General features: G+C 36.1%; 6 protein-coding genes across 10 annotated transcripts; 1 reads left to right on the top strand and 5 right to left on the bottom strand.

The window, feature by feature from the left end:
- Window positions 1-12: 12 nt before the first annotated feature.
- LOC9315948 (MAP kinase kinase MKK2/SSP33) lies at window positions 13-1,103 on the bottom strand. Its single transcript, XM_021027984.1, has one exon. It carries the CDS (start codon window positions 978-980, stop codon window positions 282-284), a length of 699 nt encoding a protein of 232 aa, XP_020883643.1. The 5' UTR covers window positions 981-1,103; the 3' UTR covers window positions 13-281.
- Window positions 1,104-1,573: 470 nt separating this feature from the next.
- On the bottom strand, window positions 1,574-4,299 carry LOC9317793 (uncharacterized protein C3F10.06c). Of its 2 annotated transcripts, none has more exons than XM_021029844.1 (7): window positions 3,685-4,287; window positions 3,411-3,556; window positions 2,654-3,326; window positions 2,409-2,509; window positions 2,213-2,321; window positions 2,060-2,119; window positions 1,574-1,923 (listed from the first exon to the last, which is right to left on the bottom strand). In XM_021029844.1, exons 1-7 carry the CDS (start codon window positions 3,986-3,988, stop codon window positions 1,757-1,759), a joined length of 1,560 nt encoding a protein of 519 aa, XP_020885503.1. In that variant the 5' UTR covers window positions 3,989-4,287; the 3' UTR covers window positions 1,574-1,756. The 2 variants fall into 2 exon arrangements, with proteins under 2 accessions (XP_020885503.1, XP_020885504.1); XM_021029845.1 differs by having other exon boundaries at window positions 1,831-1,923; window positions 2,217-2,321; window positions 3,685-4,299.
- Window positions 4,300-4,861: 562 nt separating this feature from the next.
- Window positions 4,862-6,335, top strand: LOC9315947 (mitogen-activated protein kinase kinase kinase 3). The gene has a single exon (XM_002881680.2). It carries the CDS (start codon window positions 4,920-4,922, stop codon window positions 5,829-5,831), a length of 912 nt encoding a protein of 303 aa, XP_002881726.1. The 5' UTR covers window positions 4,862-4,919; the 3' UTR covers window positions 5,832-6,335.
- Window positions 6,336-6,438: 103 nt separating this feature from the next.
- LOC9315946 (mini-chromosome maintenance complex-binding protein) lies at window positions 6,439-9,901 on the bottom strand. 2 transcript variants are annotated; one of them, XM_021027840.1, is made up of 13 exons: window positions 9,494-9,901; window positions 9,148-9,261; window positions 8,952-9,059; window positions 8,730-8,861; window positions 8,584-8,625; window positions 8,308-8,409; window positions 7,995-8,231; window positions 7,787-7,903; window positions 7,491-7,693; window positions 7,268-7,403; window positions 6,969-7,196; window positions 6,790-6,857; window positions 6,439-6,712 (listed from the first exon to the last, which is right to left on the bottom strand). In XM_021027840.1, the coding sequence occupies exons 1-13, from the start codon at window positions 9,659-9,661 to the stop codon at window positions 6,598-6,600; spliced, it is 1,770 nt and encodes a 589-aa protein (XP_020883499.1). In that variant the 5' UTR covers window positions 9,662-9,901; the 3' UTR covers window positions 6,439-6,597. The 2 variants fall into 2 exon arrangements, with proteins under 2 accessions (XP_020883499.1, XP_020883498.1); XM_021027839.1 differs by having other exon boundaries at window positions 7,787-7,906; window positions 9,494-9,807.
- Window positions 9,902-10,002: 101 nt separating this feature from the next.
- LOC9315945 (potassium transporter 2) lies at window positions 10,003-14,075 on the bottom strand. 3 transcript variants are annotated; one of them, XM_021027836.1, is made up of 10 exons: window positions 13,605-14,075; window positions 13,122-13,201; window positions 12,806-13,040; window positions 12,464-12,709; window positions 12,318-12,371; window positions 11,972-12,232; window positions 11,836-11,888; window positions 11,636-11,753; window positions 11,288-11,542; window positions 10,003-11,205 (listed from the first exon to the last, which is right to left on the bottom strand). In XM_021027836.1, exons 2-10 carry the CDS (start codon window positions 13,164-13,166, stop codon window positions 10,088-10,090), a joined length of 2,385 nt encoding a protein of 794 aa, XP_020883495.1. In that variant the 5' UTR covers window positions 13,167-13,201; window positions 13,605-14,075; the 3' UTR covers window positions 10,003-10,087. The 3 variants fall into 3 exon arrangements, with proteins under 3 accessions (XP_020883495.1, XP_020883496.1, XP_020883497.1); XM_021027837.1 differs by having other exon boundaries at window positions 13,921-14,075; XM_021027838.1 differs by lacking the exon at window positions 13,605-14,075 and adding an exon at window positions 13,461-13,585.
- Window positions 14,076-17,316: 3,241 nt separating this feature from the next.
- Window positions 17,317-18,117, bottom strand: LOC9315944. Its single transcript, XM_021028841.1, has one exon. It carries the CDS (start codon window positions 17,937-17,939, stop codon window positions 17,622-17,624), a length of 318 nt encoding a protein of 105 aa, XP_020884500.1. The 5' UTR covers window positions 17,940-18,117; the 3' UTR covers window positions 17,317-17,621.
- Between the last annotated feature and the right edge of the window lie 528 nt (window positions 18,118-18,645).

Genomic DNA, 18,645 nt, shown 5'->3' with positions numbered 1-18,645 from the left:
GTAGGCGTTCAGTTTCGGTTCTTACATTCAGTTTCATTTTCTTATCACCAGAGCAACCCTTGAGGTTTTGGAATCAGTTCTTCATGTCTAACATACAATTTTTCCATGGCAATCCTTCTTATAAAAGAAGGAACCCTTAAGAAAGAAAGAAGAAATGGAAGTTTTTCAGCAGCAAAAGGATGGTCTAAGAGCTCATCCACGGTGGCCCGATTCGAAGGGCGCCATGCCAAGCACCTCCTCAAGAAGTCTGTGGCGTCCGGAGAGATATCTTCGTACAGCCTTCAAGTGTTAGAACCTCTCACCTCAACAGGAATACCCCCAAACATCCTAAGAACAATACGTCCTAGAGACCATATATCACAGGCTGGTCCGATCAGTTTGTCCTGCCCAACAAACCTGTCCTGCTCAATGGCCTCAGGCGGCATGTACTCCTCAAGGGTTCCAGGAAACAACAGTTTATAATCCATAGTAGGCTCTTTGGATAAACAGAAACCAGCAAGCTTGAGATCCCATGGCTCGCCAAGAGTGTTGGAAGGGAACACAAGTACATTTGATGGCTTGAGGTCGCAGTGGACGTAACCTTCAGAGTGAAGAGCCTTGAGTCCTTGTAGGATCATACGTGTGGCACGTCTGACACTATCTTCAGGCAATCTCCCTCCGGCATCAGAGATCATCTTGTTGAGATTCCCTAAGGAAGCATACTCCATGTAGATGTAACACAAACTCATGCTTTTTGTGTTGGTCACGAAGTGAAGATGATCGCTTGAAGCTCGAACGATGAAGGGATTGTTGTGAAAACGAAGCATGATTCTGAGCTCCTTCTCCAAATTCTTGGACTGTTCGAGAATACTTGTCTTCTTGACGTATGATTTCCCCAAGTTTGTATCATTCTGGAGAGACACAAAGCCGAAGGGACCTAATTTGCCAAGAACATTGACAGTCTGCAATGAAGACTCTTTTAGATCTTCGATAATATCCATAGTGACGAGACTAGGTTGCCAAGAAGTCAAGAACACAGACAGTCTCCAATGAAGACTTCTTTTGGTTAGCAAATTAAACTTAATTCTGTATTTTTTTGGTTAGAAGTTAGAACTCTAGTTCTCAGATTTTTTGGGGTTAATTGTTTAATTATATAATACAAAAACATAAATATATATATATATATATATATATATATATTGTAAATTTTACAATATACGTAATATATAATATTTTAATTTGGTAAATTACTTTGTGTCAAATCATCTAATTAGGAATACTTAGTTATTAAAAAAATATGCAAATTAGCAAATGTAATCAAGATGATTTAATATTTATAACACATTTATATGCTTTATATTTTTATTTTTTATTTTTTTATTTTTTATATTTTTTGGGGAAAAAAAAATATATAAAGCATATAAATGTGTTATAAATATTAGATATTTTGGTAAATTACTTTGTGTGCTTAATGATAGACAAATGTTGTTCTTTTTTTTTTTGTACAAAAGATAAATATTGTTCAATCTAGTTAATGTAACGTGTAAACTAAACAAATCTAATCAAGAATAATAAATGATTTATGCCTATAATGTAATGAAGTTAGTATAGATTTTACCAGCATTTTGCAAATCAGTGATAATTAGTTTTTTCTTAGTACACACACAAAAAAAGTCTACCAAAACAACAACACTATCGTAAATGTAAGATTTTCCAACTAAAAAAAGCTTGAGGGATACATCATACATCTTCATACATGGAGCATTTTTCTACTTTACTAGTCTGAATTTTCCCGCTGAGACGAGAGAAAACCAAAAACTTGCTTTAGATTGCCTCTAGATGGTCTAGCATTCACCGCGTATTTGCATATAAATATTAGCATCCTTCGCATATCCATTTTTGTTATACTCTTCTCTTCAAAGGATTTTCCACCATCAAAGTCCCCTAAAAATGATTCAAATATGTCTCAGCATCATGCTACAATTATAAACCAATAAGTTCCAGTGTTTTTAGATTTATGTGTTATAAGGTTAAAGACACCATTATGGTTCCGAAAAAACGAAGAAGTACAAAACATTACCTTCTTCATTGAATAATGACATCAAGATGGCCAAACAAACACATATACTGATATCTTCCCCTATCATCACAGTCACAATATGGATTAGACCGACATAAGAGTTAAAAACTACAAATTATGCTTGAACTTACAAAAATACAAATAGAAAGTTACCAACTTGACAACAAACTAAGACTTTCTTCCCTGAACTCATCTTGAGCTTAGCAAAATTAACCGCGGAACGAAGATTTCTTGATATAGAAAATCTATCAAATTTTGAACCCTGGAAGACATATATACATTTCATGAATATTTGCTCTAGGAATAAACTGCGTATCATGTAAAATTTTAGTTTGTCTTAAAGGCATACCTTCATGGGTAGATGCAAATACTCTTCAAGATATGATACAGGGACTGAGATGGGGTTTTGATCACAATTTAATATGCAGTCAATTGATGTCACCTTACCAGCTGCAACACAAAAGGATAAGAAGATTTCAGAGGCCAAAGCAACAACATTTGTAGTAAGGAAGAAACAAATGTCGAGAACCTCAGGATTTGCTTAGTTCAATGCAAAAGAAAGAGACTACATTTGTAGTAAGAAACTAAACTCACCTACTTGTGATGCTCCAACAGCAAGATTTGTTGATGCCAACCAAAATACTAAACTTTCTTCATCAACTTTAGGTTTTTGTGCAGTAAGAGATATGATTTCACCACTCTTAGCGTGATTGACTCCACCATTAGATTTTGAGCATTTGACAACAACCTGAGGAGCTTCATGACCTCTCTGCGCTCGATACACTCTATCGTTTTCAACAATCTCTGCAACTTTCTGGTTACACAAGTCAGGCCCCGAGTGAATAAGATCATCAACATGTGTCCAAAAATCATTTGGAGATAAACCTCTAGCCCAACTCTCTTCATCATCACCAGCTCCTGGAATATAATTCCAACTAAACTCTGAACTGGTTCTGTTTTGAAGTTCACCAGAAGCAGAAGCCGAGACAAGAACGAGAGGTGTGAAATCCCATGAATCATGCTCAGGTACTTCATTCAACCATATGACAGTTTTCTGTGAAACCCAAAGAGGCCGCAAAGGTTTTCTCAAAGATGAAGCTAGAGTAGCTATATCAGCTCCACTCTCATCTAATTGTCTTGTCCACTCATCCAATCTAGCTTCAATAGAGGCCCTCTCAGAATTTGAAACCCAAAGTGGTAGATGTAACGAACAATCCCATTTATCTAACAATTCCCTTATCTTCTCACCATCATCACTAGTCAAACCCTACTCAAAAAACAGAGAAAAACAGAATATTAATACAAGAACACTTCCTCAAAAAAGATAATTATGATCTACATTGTAACTCACTGCATCAATGTTACATAGTCTCTTCCAATGATTAACTATTGAACGGTTCAATACACAAGACCATATAGGTATCGTTTTCGACATGCTATCCGGAAAACGCTTTCCTTTCCGAGTAGAATCAATAATGATACATCCTCCTTTTTCTCCTATCCATTGGGAAAACAATGGCAATCACAACACAACAACGAAACAATGCATAAAGATATATCCTTTCGATACTAAATGCATAGAGAAATTTCTGAAACAATGAAAGATAGATATGTTGAATTGGTACCAGCGAGAAGAGGAAGATGGAGATTGAGACGACAAGTATTAAAGGACAAATTGTTGGTATGACCATCGGTGGATTTGAAGTAGCAAGTGGCATCGAATTTGGGAGAGTACCAGAGACCACAACGAAGGTTTGCAACGAGAGGAAGTTTAGGCCAAAGCTGAGAGATCTCGTGGACGAAGATGGAGTCTTGGTAGATAGATCGAAGAGCGTTGTAGAGACTGTTGTCTCGTCGCTTTATACTCCTTGCAGCTCTGTAAATACTGTCTCTTGTTGCCATTGTCGGTTCTTCTGAGTTTGCAACCATTGTTATATATTGGAAACTAATTCTCTCTGAAGATTAAGGAAGATTCTAATAGGGAGGTTTTTCTTTGCTTGGTTCTTTTGAATTGGGTTTTAAGAGAGAAAAATAAATATAAAAAAAAAAACAGAAGAACAAGAAGAGGAAAGAGCAAAGGAAGATCGGCGGAGGAAGAAGATGGAACAGAGGAAAGGGATACGAGAGAGACAAGGATAGGGCTCCACTATGTTTTTCACCCTTTTTTAACGGCTGCGTTTGTTATTATTTTATTGAGTGATTCTATCAAAATACGAAAGATTTAGAAGAAAAAAATATATAGTAAATTAACAAAATTGTAAATAGTGGGTGATCAAAATTTTTGTTGCTTTTTTTTGGTGTAGATTCATATCATGAGTAGTAGATATGGCTTTGACAAAAAAAAAAAAAAACAATTCAGGGGTTTGACAAATATTGAATTTTTTTTATTATAGGAAATTTAAATTGAAATTAATAATGAACAGTTGATATCATAAAATTAAGAGATCAATTAAATCAATAGGAAAAAACTTAAAATATGAAAAATGGAAACTTAGAAGTTGTTACTTGTTACGCATATGAACAAAAAATTTTACTCTCAATAATCTATAAAGCTATTTTCTGAAAATGTAATTACGAAATTGCTACATCAACCAATCCCTTGAACCAACTTTTATATATAACAGTTTTAATGTTTAGCTAAATACCATCATTTCAATACTTAAGCATTGGATAATATCAAACATTGATTTGATATAGTTAAAACTTTTTTTTTTTGATATAGTTAAAACTTTTTAAGCTTGTACATATATAAATAGAGATGAGTACATGTCAAGTAACTATCACATTTAACTACTCAGATTACAAACAAACAAAAAAACAGAGAAAAAACCCTAAAGAAGATCGAATAGGTAAGAATAAGATGGAGCAACTTTGGAGAGATGATGATTGGATTGTGGACGAGTCTTCGTTGTCGAAGGTCTCTTCTCTTGGCGGAGGCAGCTTCGGTCGCGTCTCTCTCGAGAAGGACTCTAACTCCGGCCGACTCTACGCAAAGAAGTCATCGCGGATGCATCTCCAAAAGATTCTCGAGAAGGAGCTCAGGATCATGCATCGTTTCCGCAATCATCCTCGCATCGTCCAAGCTTCAAACAAGCTTCACTTTCAAACAAAACCCTATGAATATTGCAACATTTTTATGGAGTACGCCTCCAAAGGTAATCTCTATAAGATTTTATCTGGTTTCCCCGACAAATCACAGCCCATACCAGAGTCTTTGGTCAGTCGCGCGGCTCGTATGATCCTAGAAGGACTCGTGGCTCTTCACTCCCATGGTTACGTTCACTGCGACCTCAAGCCATCCAACGTTCTCGTCTTCCCTTCCACAACTCCTGGAGAGCCGTGGGATCTCAAGCTTGCTGATTTCGGATCATCCAAGGAACCTGATTCTGAATATGATTTTATGTCCCTTGGTACGGCTCAGTACATACCATCAGAGTCTTTTGGTCCAAACGGACTGATCAATCCGGGACATATCGATCCGCGCCTTGATATATATGCTCTAGGGTGTGTGGTTTATGAGATGTTTGGAGCTTTACCTAAGCAGGAGTACTTTGAATATTATTACGATTGGATATTGCATCGAGAAATCTCTCCAGAGGCTCAAGATTTCTTGAGGCGGTGCCATGACATGCATCCACACAGGCCCTCCGCGACACAGCTCTTGAACCATTCTTTCATTACGCAGAGACTTCCATGGCCAACCACAGAAGACGACAAGGAGATATCAGCTAGGTTGTTGATTCCAAGTGTCTCCAAGCTTCTTTTGACCTGATCTTCTTATTCCTCTCTATCTCTCTTTGTGTAAATAAACTGATCTAGAAAAACTGGACAGCTAGTGAACTGCTATGGCAAAACCTATCCAAGATGTACTAAGGATCAGTTTGACCTTGGGAACTCGTTAAACTGGGTGCGTCTTTAGTTTGTTCTTTCAGTTCAGACAAACGAGAGTCGTGAGAGATGTTAGATAATGTGATCGAGAGCAAAGTAACAAAGTGTTCATGATAAGATTATGAGAGCGATTTCTCTACACCAAGACTTCCATCTGGTGATTTCATCAATTTACATACGGCGGAGAAAGATCTTATCTTATTTAACAGTGTACTTTAATTAGGTTTATTGGTTGGCTTTGTTTCGTTACTTGCATAACAAGAAGGTAATCCTCTAGTCAATTTATCTATTTGTTACTTTTAACTTCAAGTAGAGATGTCACAGTGTGCGTGTGCTTTATTCAGTACTTCACGTTTAAGTGGAGTATTCCAATTTTGGTACATTTAAGTTCAAATCTGTTATTACTCTCTTCGTTTACCATAAGGCTCAAGTCTTCAAGTTTCCTTTTCCAAATTAACTATGCGAACATTCTAATTAAAACAATTTTCTTATTTTTTTCAAACAATTTCCATTACCAGTCAAACGCTCAAAGTTTAACCTTATAAATAGATAGGAAACGATTGTTCTTCTTGCTCATATATAACTTAGTGAAAATTACAAGATCCAAATAATCTCGAAACCTTTAGTCTCCCTTCTTCGTTTCGGTGGTTTTACTTGAGCCTCTCCTTTCTAAGTCTTTCTAGTTCCAACACCATTTGCCAGTGCTCTAGTGAAAGCGTAGTCTCACCATAACTCACAGACATCATACGAGCCATTGTCAACAATCTGTGGAACCAAAGAACATAATTGTGAATTTTGCACATATATGATATATGGATAAACCCTTAGGAGGGCTTTTGTACCTGCTCAAGTCTTGGCTGCCTAAACTACGATCCGTTTGTCTAGCTGCAACCAAATCATTCTCTACCACCTGCAACAAAATTTTGCAGAAAACATTTACTCAAAAGTCTGAAAACAATGGATTTCTTTAGAAGCACCAGATTGGCAGATTCTAACACTAATGCAATAGATATATACATACCTGTTGCAACTCTTGCCCAATGGAGTGTGATAACGATTTGCATGTAGCTAAGTAGCACCTCCAAGCTTCTGCTGTTTCTGGTGTGATCACTTCCAATGAATTCACTTGGGAAGGTTGAAAAGGTAAAACCAAATCAGCAGGCATTATGTTAGATTTCCCCTCGGAGAAGATGAGCATTTGAACATCAGTGGTCATTTCCATTTTGTAATATTGGAAATCATACTCCACCTGAAATAGCAACAGATTCCATATTAATATTTGATACTGATTAAAAGTGAATAATAATGACGTTGCTCTACCTTCTGACATTCCAAGAGGTTTTTAAGCAGATTTGCATTCTCAACTCCAACAGAGTTCAAGGTGCCTGGTTGCAACTCTGTTTCGTCCAATATCAAGTGGGTACCATCAGCAATTTGTAAGACTCCAGGCATCAATCTGAGTCATATAAACAATATACTTGAAGGTCTTTCAAGAGAAGAATGATTCAATGCACTTGTTAAAATCATAGAGCTGGATTCTTGCCTGTTTATTCGATAGTCTTTCTTGGGACCGAGGGAGGCAGTGTTCAGATACTCAATAGTAAGTGGTATAGATTGTGTGAATGGTAGGAGGCTTTTGAGGGCATCACTGAGCTGGGTACCAAAGATAGACATGCTTTCTTTGTTAAGGTGTATGAAATTAAGCGAAAGCTTCCCAACAGCAACATTATCTACTCTCCCATGCACCTGTAAAGGAGGAAAACCATGTAAATATACAAGGGCCTAGCAGTAATAGCTGAGAATAAAGAACAAGTGATCCATTTTCAACTAATTACGTACCTTCGACAGGAGATGCAATAATAGGAACTGTGCGGCAATGTGATCGTTCCCAAGTAGACTGGTAAGGTACTTCATCAAACTCTCTCTTATCTCTTTGAAAATTTGGGGGGATTTTGGCTGCTAAATGGAAAGTAACAAGAGATTTTAAAACAAATGTCAAAAGAAGAACAGGTATGAGAGGTATATTTTCTAAATCGATGGTACTTGCCTCCGGTAATAATGAAGAACCATGCAGGAAATGTTGTGTTTCAAGCTTCCTGTGGATAAGACAATGGAGGCGTGGGACCTTTCCAGAGGGCATCTGAACAGATTCAGCTTCAGAAAGATCATCAGTGTTTTCATCAAGTGAATCTGTATCCATCATAACAATTGGATCGAAGGTCAACACTCCAAGGAATTCAACCACATCATTCAGCTTCAAATCTGACTCCGGAGAATCATACATCTGCGTGGCCGCATAAGAATTTTGTCAACTTTTGTATTAACAGGTAATATAATGAAAAACGAAAACATATATTTACCTTCACAAGACAAGGTAGAGACTCTGTACTTGTAGCAGGCGGAATACCAGAACTTTGTGGAACCTGAGATTCTGAAGCTGATGAAGTAGCTTCCCCCACTTTCTGATAAACATAAATAAACAGTATAATCAGAAATAATTCATCAACCAAAATCTCAATGTGTCATGATTCTTCACAGTAACAGTAAGAAAAGTTTTCCAATTTATGGTTTTTCCACAACTTCATTGCTTACAGTGTTATACTTATGAATAAAGACTTGAGACACTAGATCCTTACCATTTTCTTAAAAGGAGAGCCATTAAGCCCAGCTTCTAAAGTCTGCAATGGTGGCTAATATAAGTTATTGACCAACAACTCCAATAGATGTTGCTACAACAATATCGGTTTCAAATAAAGCAAATGTGAGAAACTAGATTACTTACATTGGAGTCCATGGAATCAGTCATTTCTTCATCCACCCTCACACGCTTTTCCCTGTTTTGGCCAGTTAGATCCAAAAACCGGTTCTTCAGCTCTTGAGAAGAACATTCAGTCCATTGGTTTTGTCCTGGAACCTAAACATTGAAACCAAGTGTTATTATGTTTAAACATCTAGGAAAGCCAACAACAACAAAAAACAATGATCAGCATGAGACAAAACATACTGGAACACAGTATAGTAAGCGACGCTCCCAAACTTGCATTTCAGTAGAAGAACCCTCGGGAAACTGTGATACATCACTGTACTTGTTTGTTCTCCATGTTGAATCATCCTAAACAGAACATAAAAAAAAAAAAAACAGTATTGACAAATTCTTTTCTACTAAAAACCATTAAGTGAAAGTATTCATATATTGATACCTTGTAAGCACCAGCATAGAATTCATTTCCAAGCATGTCCTGTATCATTCCACGAAACCGAACAAGAGTCTTGGGTTCCACCCACTTAATACTTGACGAATCAAGAACTGGAACCTACGGTAGTCAAAGAAAACACTGTCCGTTAATTAAGAATAATATCTCAGAACAGATCCTTTAAAACCCCAAAATTAACCAATCTGTGGATAGGCTAAAACCTAAAGTAAGCTGATTTAGTTAGAAACAGAACCAAATTACACGAAAAATCCAACCTTTTTCTGCTGAAAATTGATAAAACCGAATTCAAACCCAAAACACAAGAAGGCAGAGTAAGGGTTTTAGGGTAAACCTGGGAGATAGCAGATTCGTCGGAGAAGTAGTGACGGAACAAATCGACGACGCCCCAGTCTTTTCCGACAGACGACGCCGGATCATAGCCAGAAGACAGAGCATTGACGAAGGAGAATCGAACGGCTCCTAAAGGGTTAGTCAGACAATCGTAAGCTGGTCCTCCCATATCTCAAACCAACCTTTGATTCTTACTTTTTCTGCCAAAGTTCTATAAAGAGAATCGCCAAGAATTGAGAGATGAGATGTTGAGTCTTCTTTGCTCAAACACGAATTAAGGGCATTGTGAAGTGTGTATAGTTGGGCCTTTCCCGCCATATCTGCTAGTTTTTTCCCGCCATGATCCATGCCCATTCTCCAACTCCCAAACGCACCGTTTTGGACCACTCGCCCATACGCTGTCGTTTAATATGTTATGTCCACAAAAAGTTTGGTAAGCTTTTTTATTTATGACTCTCTCATTGAAAATTTGACCATCTTGATCTAACCATTTGTCAAACCACTAACAAAAACACAGAAACAGAGATCTATGAAGCTAAACATGACGAATTTACAACAGAGGAATTAGGTTTTCATATATTTAGTTTTATATAAGTCAAACAACATAAACCATGCCGACTTCTAAAAGAGAAACAGGTGGAACCTTAAGAGCCACGTCAGGTCCTCTACAGTTTCTTCTCAAGAAATTATAACCGAAATTAACTGCCAATCTCTTCATCACTGATGATCCTTGTTTCGCTTTTACATGTGAATGTCCCAATATAAATGCCGTCCCTGCTTCTTGCGCTGCCAGCAAATCCCTCAGCTCGCTTCTCAGTTCTGCTTCTGCCTCTGCCGACGATGACGATCCTTCGTCCTCGTAACTGTTTTCCTCGAGTGCAAACCTCACCCGTCTTATGGTGGCGGTTGGGGCTGCCTCGGCCATTTGTATGACGTCTTCCATGCTTTCGACTGTGGAGAATCCGATTGAGACGCTCTCTGGTTGGAGATTGTCTTCTATTTCGTAAGCTACTGTTCCGATCACGGCCAGTCTTGACTCGCTTGAGGATTCGTTGGAGTGCACTGACCGAGCGTTGTCGTCTTCTTGTTGTGTTCTTTTGTGCCAGTCATAACGGATGAAATCCGCAAGCTTGCTCACGAGCTCAGTTTCGAATGAGTCCACGTCTTGATGGACGTCACGGTATCCATACCGAACGATGCAGCGGTAAGAGCGGTGGTCAACAGGACCAACACGGCCCACAAGGTATCTCTCAGCAGGCGGAACAAATGGGACAGGGACAGATTTCACGCAGACAAAAACGAGAACACGGTGGAAAGCAGGGAGGTTGGTGACGAACCGGGAGAAATTGGCAGGGATTCCGGAGGTTAAGTCTGTGAAGACTAAACCGATACCGGGGACTCGAGTAATTCCGAGGCTTGGACCCAGTGCAAGAAGCCATTCAAGCGAGACTTTGTTCTGGAGATCAAACTCGTATTTTTTTATGGTGGTGTAGTGCCAAACAAACATGATGATCATGAAAATTAGGGATAATAGGATGGGAAGCCAAGCGCCTTCACGGAATTTGGTGAGTGAGGCCGAGAAGTAAAGAAGTTCTATTGATCCGAAAAAGAGAAGGAACGCGAGGGCCAGAATCGGAGGCTTGTGCCAGCAAAGAACAATGACCAATGAGGTAAGACAAGTCGTCACTAGCATAACCGCCATTACAGCCAAACCTGCAACCACAAAAGGAACAAATATTTATAATCTCACATTTGAAGAATCCTAAATATATGAGCTGATATAAGAATCTCATACCAGACGCATTTCCCAGGTGTTTGACATCTCTAAACCCGATCGTAACAGCGATGCAGAGAATCATGAGCATCCAGTTAATCTCTGGTATGTAAATCTGACCATGAATCTTATCGGAGGTGTGAATGACTTTGACTCGAGGAAAACATCCAAGAGACTGGCTTTGGTTTATAATGGAGAAAGTCCCGCTGATGATCGCTTGGCTTCCCACAACAGAAGCAAGAATCGCTACTGCAAGCACAGGCCAGTGCAAACATTCTGTTCAAAACCAAGGAAACAGAAGTTCAGATTTGTTCTCAATGGTCAACACCAAATAAATTTTCAGTTCTTGAATTAAGGCAGACTACTGACTTGGCACAGAGACGTAAAACCCAATCGCATGAGCAGAATGGTGATGGCGGGATAAGTACGCAGCTTGCCCCATGTATGCCAATATAAGAGCCGGATAAACCAGGAAGGTAAATGCAATCTACAGCATACAAAACAAAGAATTATTGAAACCTGTGGCGATATACCAATAAGTAAAGCATCCAAGCTAAGTTCAAACTTGCCTGAATTGCTGCATAATTGAAGTGACCAAGATCAGCAAACATGGCCTCAGCACCTAGAAAAAGACTCAACGAGTTAAATTACTGACATTTTTATGGCAGCATTAACGATATAGATATCTTATAAGTTATAACTCACCAGTTATGCACAACAGAATCCCGCCAAGAGACATCCATCCACTTACTCTCGTCTTTCTCAAGAACATGAACATGTATGTAGGAGAGAGAGCTTTGTAAATATGAGGATTCCACTGTATTATATTGTACAAGCCAATACCACTTATACAGAGCAGCCAAGTGAGGACAATGGGCGCGAAAACAAACCCAACACGATGAGTCCCAAAATGCTGAAGCGAGAAAAGGCAGACTAATATGAAGCAGGTAATAGGAATTACTGCATCTACACGTTTGATCAACAAAGAAAGCCATCATTGATCAGAACTCAAAAAGCAAAATCTAACATTAACCAGTCTTTGTGTACTTACATTGGTGATGTTCTTTAGACATATTTAGCTCAAGACCTGACACAGCAGAGAAAACTACATACAACAAAAAGAAAAAAATTAGAAAACTCTTTTAACCAACAATTCGACACTGGAATATCTATCTACACACACAGAAGCAAACATACCGGAGATAGCTGGAGTGAGAAGACCATCTCCAATGACCATACAAGTCCCAAGAAGAACCAGAAGCAGCAAAGCAGTGTGTAACCAATTGTGTTTCTCCAGATATCTTTTCACACACGAGTCATGGTTCTTCTCCGGTGGATGCTCCAGCTTATAAGTGGACAATGCCTCGTCAGAGACTTGTCGGTTTGGGAGGAGGCTAACTTTGACATGACGGCAGATCAATGAGTACAAAGCAAAAGTTCCACCTGAAAACAAATGTAACATAACTTCATAAGCAAAGGAGCAAACAAATTATCGGTTTTTCGACAAGTTTCTGGTCTGAGAGTGTCTCTTCCCCTCACCTTCTCCGTTATCATCAGCTCGGAGGACAATGAAGACATACTTAAGCAAAGGAACCAAAGTTAGAGTCCAGAAAACAAAGGACATAACACCGTAGATCTCTTCATTGGTCTCTGAATGTTGAATGTCCTCAGCGAAAGTGCTCTTAAAGACATAAAGCGGAGAGATACTCAAGTCTCCATAAACAACACCAAGACTCTGATAAGCAAGAAGCAAAACCGATCTCCATGATTCCTTCTGCATAATTGTCAAAACTCCAATCTTTATTCATCTCAAAGCTCCAAAATTTGAGTTAAATCTAAAAGAAAATGGACAAACCTTAGAAGAACGAGAACCACAGCATTTTCCGAGATTAAGATCCATGGTTACTCTTCAATCTTCAGCCTAACACGCTAAACCTGGGCAACCAAAAGAAAAGAAGATAGATTTATGAATCTGAAGCTAAAGAAAATTGGGCAGAAGCAATTGAAAAGTCATGACGAAAACAGTGAAACCTACAAAGTAACAATAAATACGACAACCCAACTCTGTTCCCAAATAAGAAGGAAGAAAACAAAGTAGGCCACATTCACGCACATGCCACGAATTTAGATACAACCCAGAAAAGAAGTGCAATCAAAAACCCTAAATCACTAAAATTGAACAACAAGTACCCACCTTTAGGTAAGATAAGATTCAAAATAGAGAAAAACCCAGAAAATGAAGTGACTTGAGAAAGTGTAGAGCTTTTAGCCATAAATGGAGATAATCAATTATTAGCTTGCCCATATTGCCAACTGTGTTTTATATTTTCCCACTTACAGAATTTTTTATTCAAAGTTTGAATTTTTCTGGGTGGGTGACGTGAATCGATGTGTATGGAGATGATCTGCTTATCATTGAAGAATTAAAGATATTGAAGACAAAGAAATGTTGAAGAAGATAAGAACCCATAGCCTCCACATGCTATAGCGAATTTAAAAAACAAGCCTTTTTCTTTGCGTTTTCTCAGGAAAACAAAAAAAAGAAGAGAGCAAACGTGGCGAGAATATTTACAGGTGAAGAGACAGAAACACGTGAGTGCTCTCCCGACAGTTACATCTAAATGAAAAAAGATTTTCTTTTTCTCTTTACTTACCAACAGAATTTGCGCCATTGATTTGCAAGATTTCTACCATTGATCAGCCTCAAAATTTGGCCACGACCAACCTCACTCTCTTTCTCTCTATTTTCCGAATTTTTTAGTTGCAATAACGAAAATCTAAACTGTTTTTTTTTTCTTTTTCTTTTTTCTAGCTCTTTCTTTCAGTTTCAATAACAACAAGAAGAAACATATAAACGGCTTTTAAAACACTCAAAAGGAGAAGCGTATTCGTAATTTAAAAAATTATTATTTGTTACTATAGATAGTCAATAGACAATAGTATTAAATTTTTAAAACTACCTTATTGTTTCTTTTTTTATATTATAAATTACTTGTAATTTTCTTTAATTGATGGTAGATTTAGATTCTAAAGAAAACAAAATATGAATGGTAATCAGATAAGCAATGTATTTAAGATTTTTCCCCTATTAAGGTGAACAACTAGATGATAAATAATTAATGAAAAATATAAGGGTAATAATTAATTAATTAAAAATCTATATATACAGTTATTAAAATTTAAAATGGTTTAATAGCTTGCTTACTTTTTTTTTTTTTTTGTCGTCTAGATTTATTATTAATTGCAAATTATGAGAACTGTTACATAGACGATTCTACAACTGACAATTCCTTCCGACCCTTATTGGATCTACGACAGACTACACTTCCTTCTTCATAATCTTGATGAATACCTTCAATGATCCACGACCTGGCGACACTTCTTTCTCTGCGTAGAATCCTGGCGAACGACTATAATTGTACATCGCTGGAGATCTCATGCACACTTGCCTCTATTAATCTGCAAATTTTTTAATAAATCGCAATATCTAGGACTCGAACCTCAAACCTCTTGATGTAGAAGCATTAATCAACCATTGGTCAACCAATGGACCAAGGGGCTTCCACAGCTTGCTTACTTTTTATATCAATTTTTTTACAAATAATTTTATTATTAAACGTGTATCTTCATTTTTACACATCTTTGATTTTATGACCTTTTTTTTTTTCCTTATAGTTCTGGTGAAACTTATCTTAGATATGTTGTTGATGTAGAATATGAGACTCATCTCAATCACTTTTTTGTTTTGTATGAATGTTAATTTCATCTCAATATAGGTAATCTCCCGATCTTGAAATTATTAGTCATATTCTCCTCCCAGCTTTCAAATCGTTCTTTCGCAAGTTTTCACAAACTATCAAATATGAATTTAAAATATAAATACATATATATATATATATATATATATGAATTTCTCTAAGAAATAATTCCACACGAGATTGGAAATGTAACCCGATTATCTATAGCAAAATCATTAATCTATTGAATTCTGTTGTTTAAGAGTGTCAAAATGAGTTGTTTAGCTAATCAATTATATATTTACATATATTATACAAAAGTTTGTTGATTTTAAAAATATATATAGATATAAAAATTTGAAGTCATTGATTGGTGCTCCTTTTCTATTCCTTTTTTTTTATGCTTCTTTGAGTTCTTTCTCTTTCACTCCTCTTTTGTGTTTCTTTCTCCACCTTTTTGTTTGGTCTTTTCTTTATCTCCCTTTTGTTAGGTGTTGCGCAACTTCAACCTTTATACATTATTGTAGTCGAAGAATTATAAAACCGGATCGGAATCCAATTCTCCAAATCGATTCAGCTAGCTCTTCACAACAAATCTTTCTATTATTATATAATTCAAACTTTCAAAGCATCTAGTAGACTTGGTCGGTGGATTCAATGCATGTATAAAGAGACATATTGCCAAATCAAAGAATGAATTAATATTATATGCATGTGTTACATGACGACAAATCACACTAACATTGATATTTCAAAGCAAAGAACAAAATGTATTTTATATGATTTAAGATTCTATACGTGATTTGGGGAATGCTGTCTTTTCAGTTTGGTGTATGATGTGAACGATACTTTTTTTTTTTTTTTTTGCTTTCTTTTCTATAAGTAAAAGATTTATACTGTTGATATATATGAAGCTCACTAGAGAGCAAATTGTTTTCTGGAGTCTCTTTGGTCATCAAGATTTTGCTTGGAACACTGTCTTTTTGGAGTCTGCAGTTTTAGTGAAGAATAGGTTGGGCATGTTTTTCGCAAGTTATTTTCTTGATTGCCAAAATCAGGTTTCAGGATACTAATGATCGCTTGATTCTTATAAATAGAACTATCATTTATAGTGGGGACATAAATTTTCGAAGTTTTAAGACTAAGAAGTTCAAAAGTGTAGATTTAGTTAATTATTATGAGACTGAATTTTTTTTTAATGATCTAAATCTTTTAGGATTTCCCAATCCCTCTTTCATTTATATAAAAAATGCGAGTATTGCAGTATTTAGTGTACAATAAAATGTTTATAATCTACTATCAACTCATTATTAGTATTTTAAATCACTCTTGGCAAAATAAAATTCACTTCGAACCGAGCTAACACAAATTCATGTTTTTTAAATACTTATTAGGGTTTCTTAACCCATATTGGTCATTTTCTTATTTTCTTTTACCCGCCATCAGAGAGTCTAGGATAGACAATCTTGTCTTTGCATACGATTTTTTCATATTTTTCTTGGCAATCGGCGGCAAAATTTTAGGGAACAAACTTCATTCATTTAGGATTTACTAGTTTAATTACTTTACATGTTTTGCATGCATATGGCCAAGTGATGATAGATTTACTCTTAGAAGGGATAGTGTATTTATATCAACACACATTTACATGCTAGTTCCAAATCTGAAAAGATTAATTACGACATAAATCCGAACTTTCTTGAGGTTTTAGCTATTAAAAAAATGCATATACATGTATGTATATATATCACACACAATAGATAATAACATGTCCCATGTGAGCGATAAAAAAAAATTATGCTTTGTTAACAGCCATGCATTAAGCAAAAATCTGTATAGTTTTTGTTGTTATTATAATTTATAAATAACTTGCTTTAGTGAAATGGTTAAAGACTGTATAACCGACAGAATGTTCTTTTTGTCACCAACTGACAGAATGTTTTTGTGTTTTCTTTCCCCTATTTTTTTTATTTTATTGATGTTTTTGAAAACATAAAACTATATAAGCATACCACAAGATTCTTGGATATAAGTTACACATATCCACATACTAAAATATATAATAGTAAACATATCCACATAGTATAAAAAAAATCGATATCTGAACTAATTTTTAGTAGTAAGTGATTATAACCTCATTGCTAGTAAAATGATTAAAATTATTTGCAGAGGTCTCTTCTCTTTGCACGAAATGCACTCAACTTGGTTTCGTGGGGATTAGTTCCTGTTTTATATTATTGTTGTGGGTAAATTACTCTTTTTCTTTATTATAGAAAATTGTCCTCTCTTTTTAATGACAAACAAAAAAAAACATTTTCTTACAACGGACAGATGCAGTTTTATTTTATATAACGACTTGTATTACATACATGAAGCTCCCATCAACACGAGGAAATGAGACAATTCAATAGGAAAGGGCACACTTGTTTTTTTGGAAAAAATAAAAGATAGAATGAAATAAAATCAAAATATCAAAAATGAAGGAAAAAGCAACATAAAAATTATCATATGGAGAAGACAGCCTCCAAGGACAAAAACATATATAAACAACATGTATGTATAAATATTTAACACAAAATGTGTATGTGGATGTGTATATACACGCATGACATGTATGATCAGTGGCCAATACCAGGGCTTGGGACATCACCTTGTCTTCTATAAATATCATCATAATCAGGCACTGGTGGTGATGGTGATGTTGATGATGATGATGATGATCCTCCATCATAATAGTCACTTGAATAATCAACTTCCATATTTGTTGCCATCAACTTCCTGATCTTCATTCCCGGGAAGTTTCCGCCTTGAAATGCTTCCGACTCCGATCTAGTATTGCCTCTCATACTCTTACTCATCCCAAGATTGGAAGGAATTCCGGAGATAAGTAAGAATGAGAGTAATATAACGTCAAACTTAATCTTCCTTGCATCCATTAAATTTAAAAGGTGAAAACAAGAGAATTTAATTTATATGAAATTATTCTTTCTTCTTGTTGTCTTTAGGTTCAAGAAGAGATTGTAGTGTGGTTGTTTATAATAGAGATCATACATAGATATAAATAACTATATATAAGAAAAGAAGCATTGCATTATTAAATTTGGAGGGCCAACTTTGTTGAAATTGGCAAACAAAGGTCATGATGGATTTATAACATGGCAACTTCTTACTTTTTTTCTTTTCTTTGATTTATTTATGTTATCTTTTTATTTTTATCGATCGTAATGATCCATCATTGCATGCTTTGTTCTATGACAAGTCGTATATTTGTTGGAAATTTGATAAGACAATATATACATATAATGAGATTTTTAAATATTAGTGATTTAATAAAAAAAAAGTAATAAATTTTCCCAAAGATGCATTGACCACAAAGTTTATTGTTGGGGACAAATTTGAGACGTTGGCTTGTTTCTCATTTAACTGTTATTTTTTATTTAAAATTTTGGAGAAACTAGTCTTTTCTCCCACGTCCCTTTTTAACTTTTACTAAAAAGGGAGGACTTATGAGTCATGAGATACAATTATTCCGAGATTATAATACTTCCGAGATATTCACGCAATTCAGTTTGGACTTGTAACCAGAGTGAGATATTTAGATCTAAACCAAGTTGTGAGGTAAGTTTCTTGAAGGGTTTAAGC

This window comes from Arabidopsis lyrata (assembly GCF_000004255.2).
Source record: "Arabidopsis lyrata subsp. lyrata unplaced genomic scaffold ARALYscaffold_4, whole genome shotgun sequence".
In the NCBI taxonomy this organism is placed as follows: domain Eukaryota; kingdom Viridiplantae; phylum Streptophyta; class Magnoliopsida; order Brassicales; family Brassicaceae; genus Arabidopsis; species Arabidopsis lyrata.
The sequence above is the reverse complement of the archived record's forward strand: the minus strand, read 5'-3'. Positions and strand labels throughout refer to the sequence as shown.

Excerpts from the sequence above, each read along its gene's own strand:
- LOC9315948 (XM_021027984.1), bottom strand. The coding sequence starts at position 980 with ATGGATATTATCGAAGATCTAAAAGAGTCTTCATTGCAGACTGTCAAT.
- LOC9317793 (XM_021029844.1), bottom strand. The coding sequence starts at position 3,988 with ATGGTTGCAAACTCAGAAGAACCGACAATGGCAACAAGAGACAGTATT. Across the intron at positions 2,510-2,653 it reads TGTTGGAGCATCACAAGTAG|CTGGTAAGGTGACATCAATT; the intron begins GTGAGTTTAGTT and ends TTTGTGTTGCAG. Across the intron at positions 2,120-2,212 it reads CTTAGTTTGTTGTCAAGTTG|GGGAAGATATCAGTATATGT; the intron begins GTAACTTTCTAT and ends CTGTGATGATAG.
- LOC9315947 (XM_002881680.2), top strand. The coding sequence starts at position 4,920 with ATGGAGCAACTTTGGAGAGATGATGATTGGATTGTGGACGAGTCTTCG.
- LOC9315946 (XM_021027839.1), bottom strand. The coding sequence starts at position 9,661 with ATGGGAGGACCAGCTTACGATTGTCTGACTAACCCTTTAGGAGCCGTT. Across the intron at positions 9,262-9,493 it reads ACGAATCTGCTATCTCCCAG|GTTCCAGTTCTTGATTCGTC; the intron begins GTTTACCCTAAA and ends TGACTACCGTAG. Across the intron at positions 7,694-7,786 it reads TATTGCATCTCCTGTCGAAG|GTGCATGGGAGAGTAGATAA; the intron begins GTACGTAATTAG and ends CCTCCTTTACAG.
- LOC9315945 (XM_021027836.1), bottom strand. The coding sequence starts at position 13,166 with ATGGATCTTAATCTCGGAAAATGCTGTGGTTCTCGTTCTTCTAAG. Across the intron at positions 12,372-12,463 it reads TCTCACTCCAGCTATCTCCG|TTTTCTCTGCTGTGTCAGGT; the intron begins GTATGTTTGCTT and ends TGTTGTATGTAG. Across the intron at positions 11,206-11,287 it reads ACACCTGGGAAATGCGTCTG|GTTTGGCTGTAATGGCGGTT; the intron begins GTATGAGATTCT and ends TTGTGGTTGCAG.
- LOC9315944 (XM_021028841.1), bottom strand. The coding sequence starts at position 17,939 with ATGGATGCAAGGAAGATTAAGTTTGACGTTATATTACTCTCATTCTTA.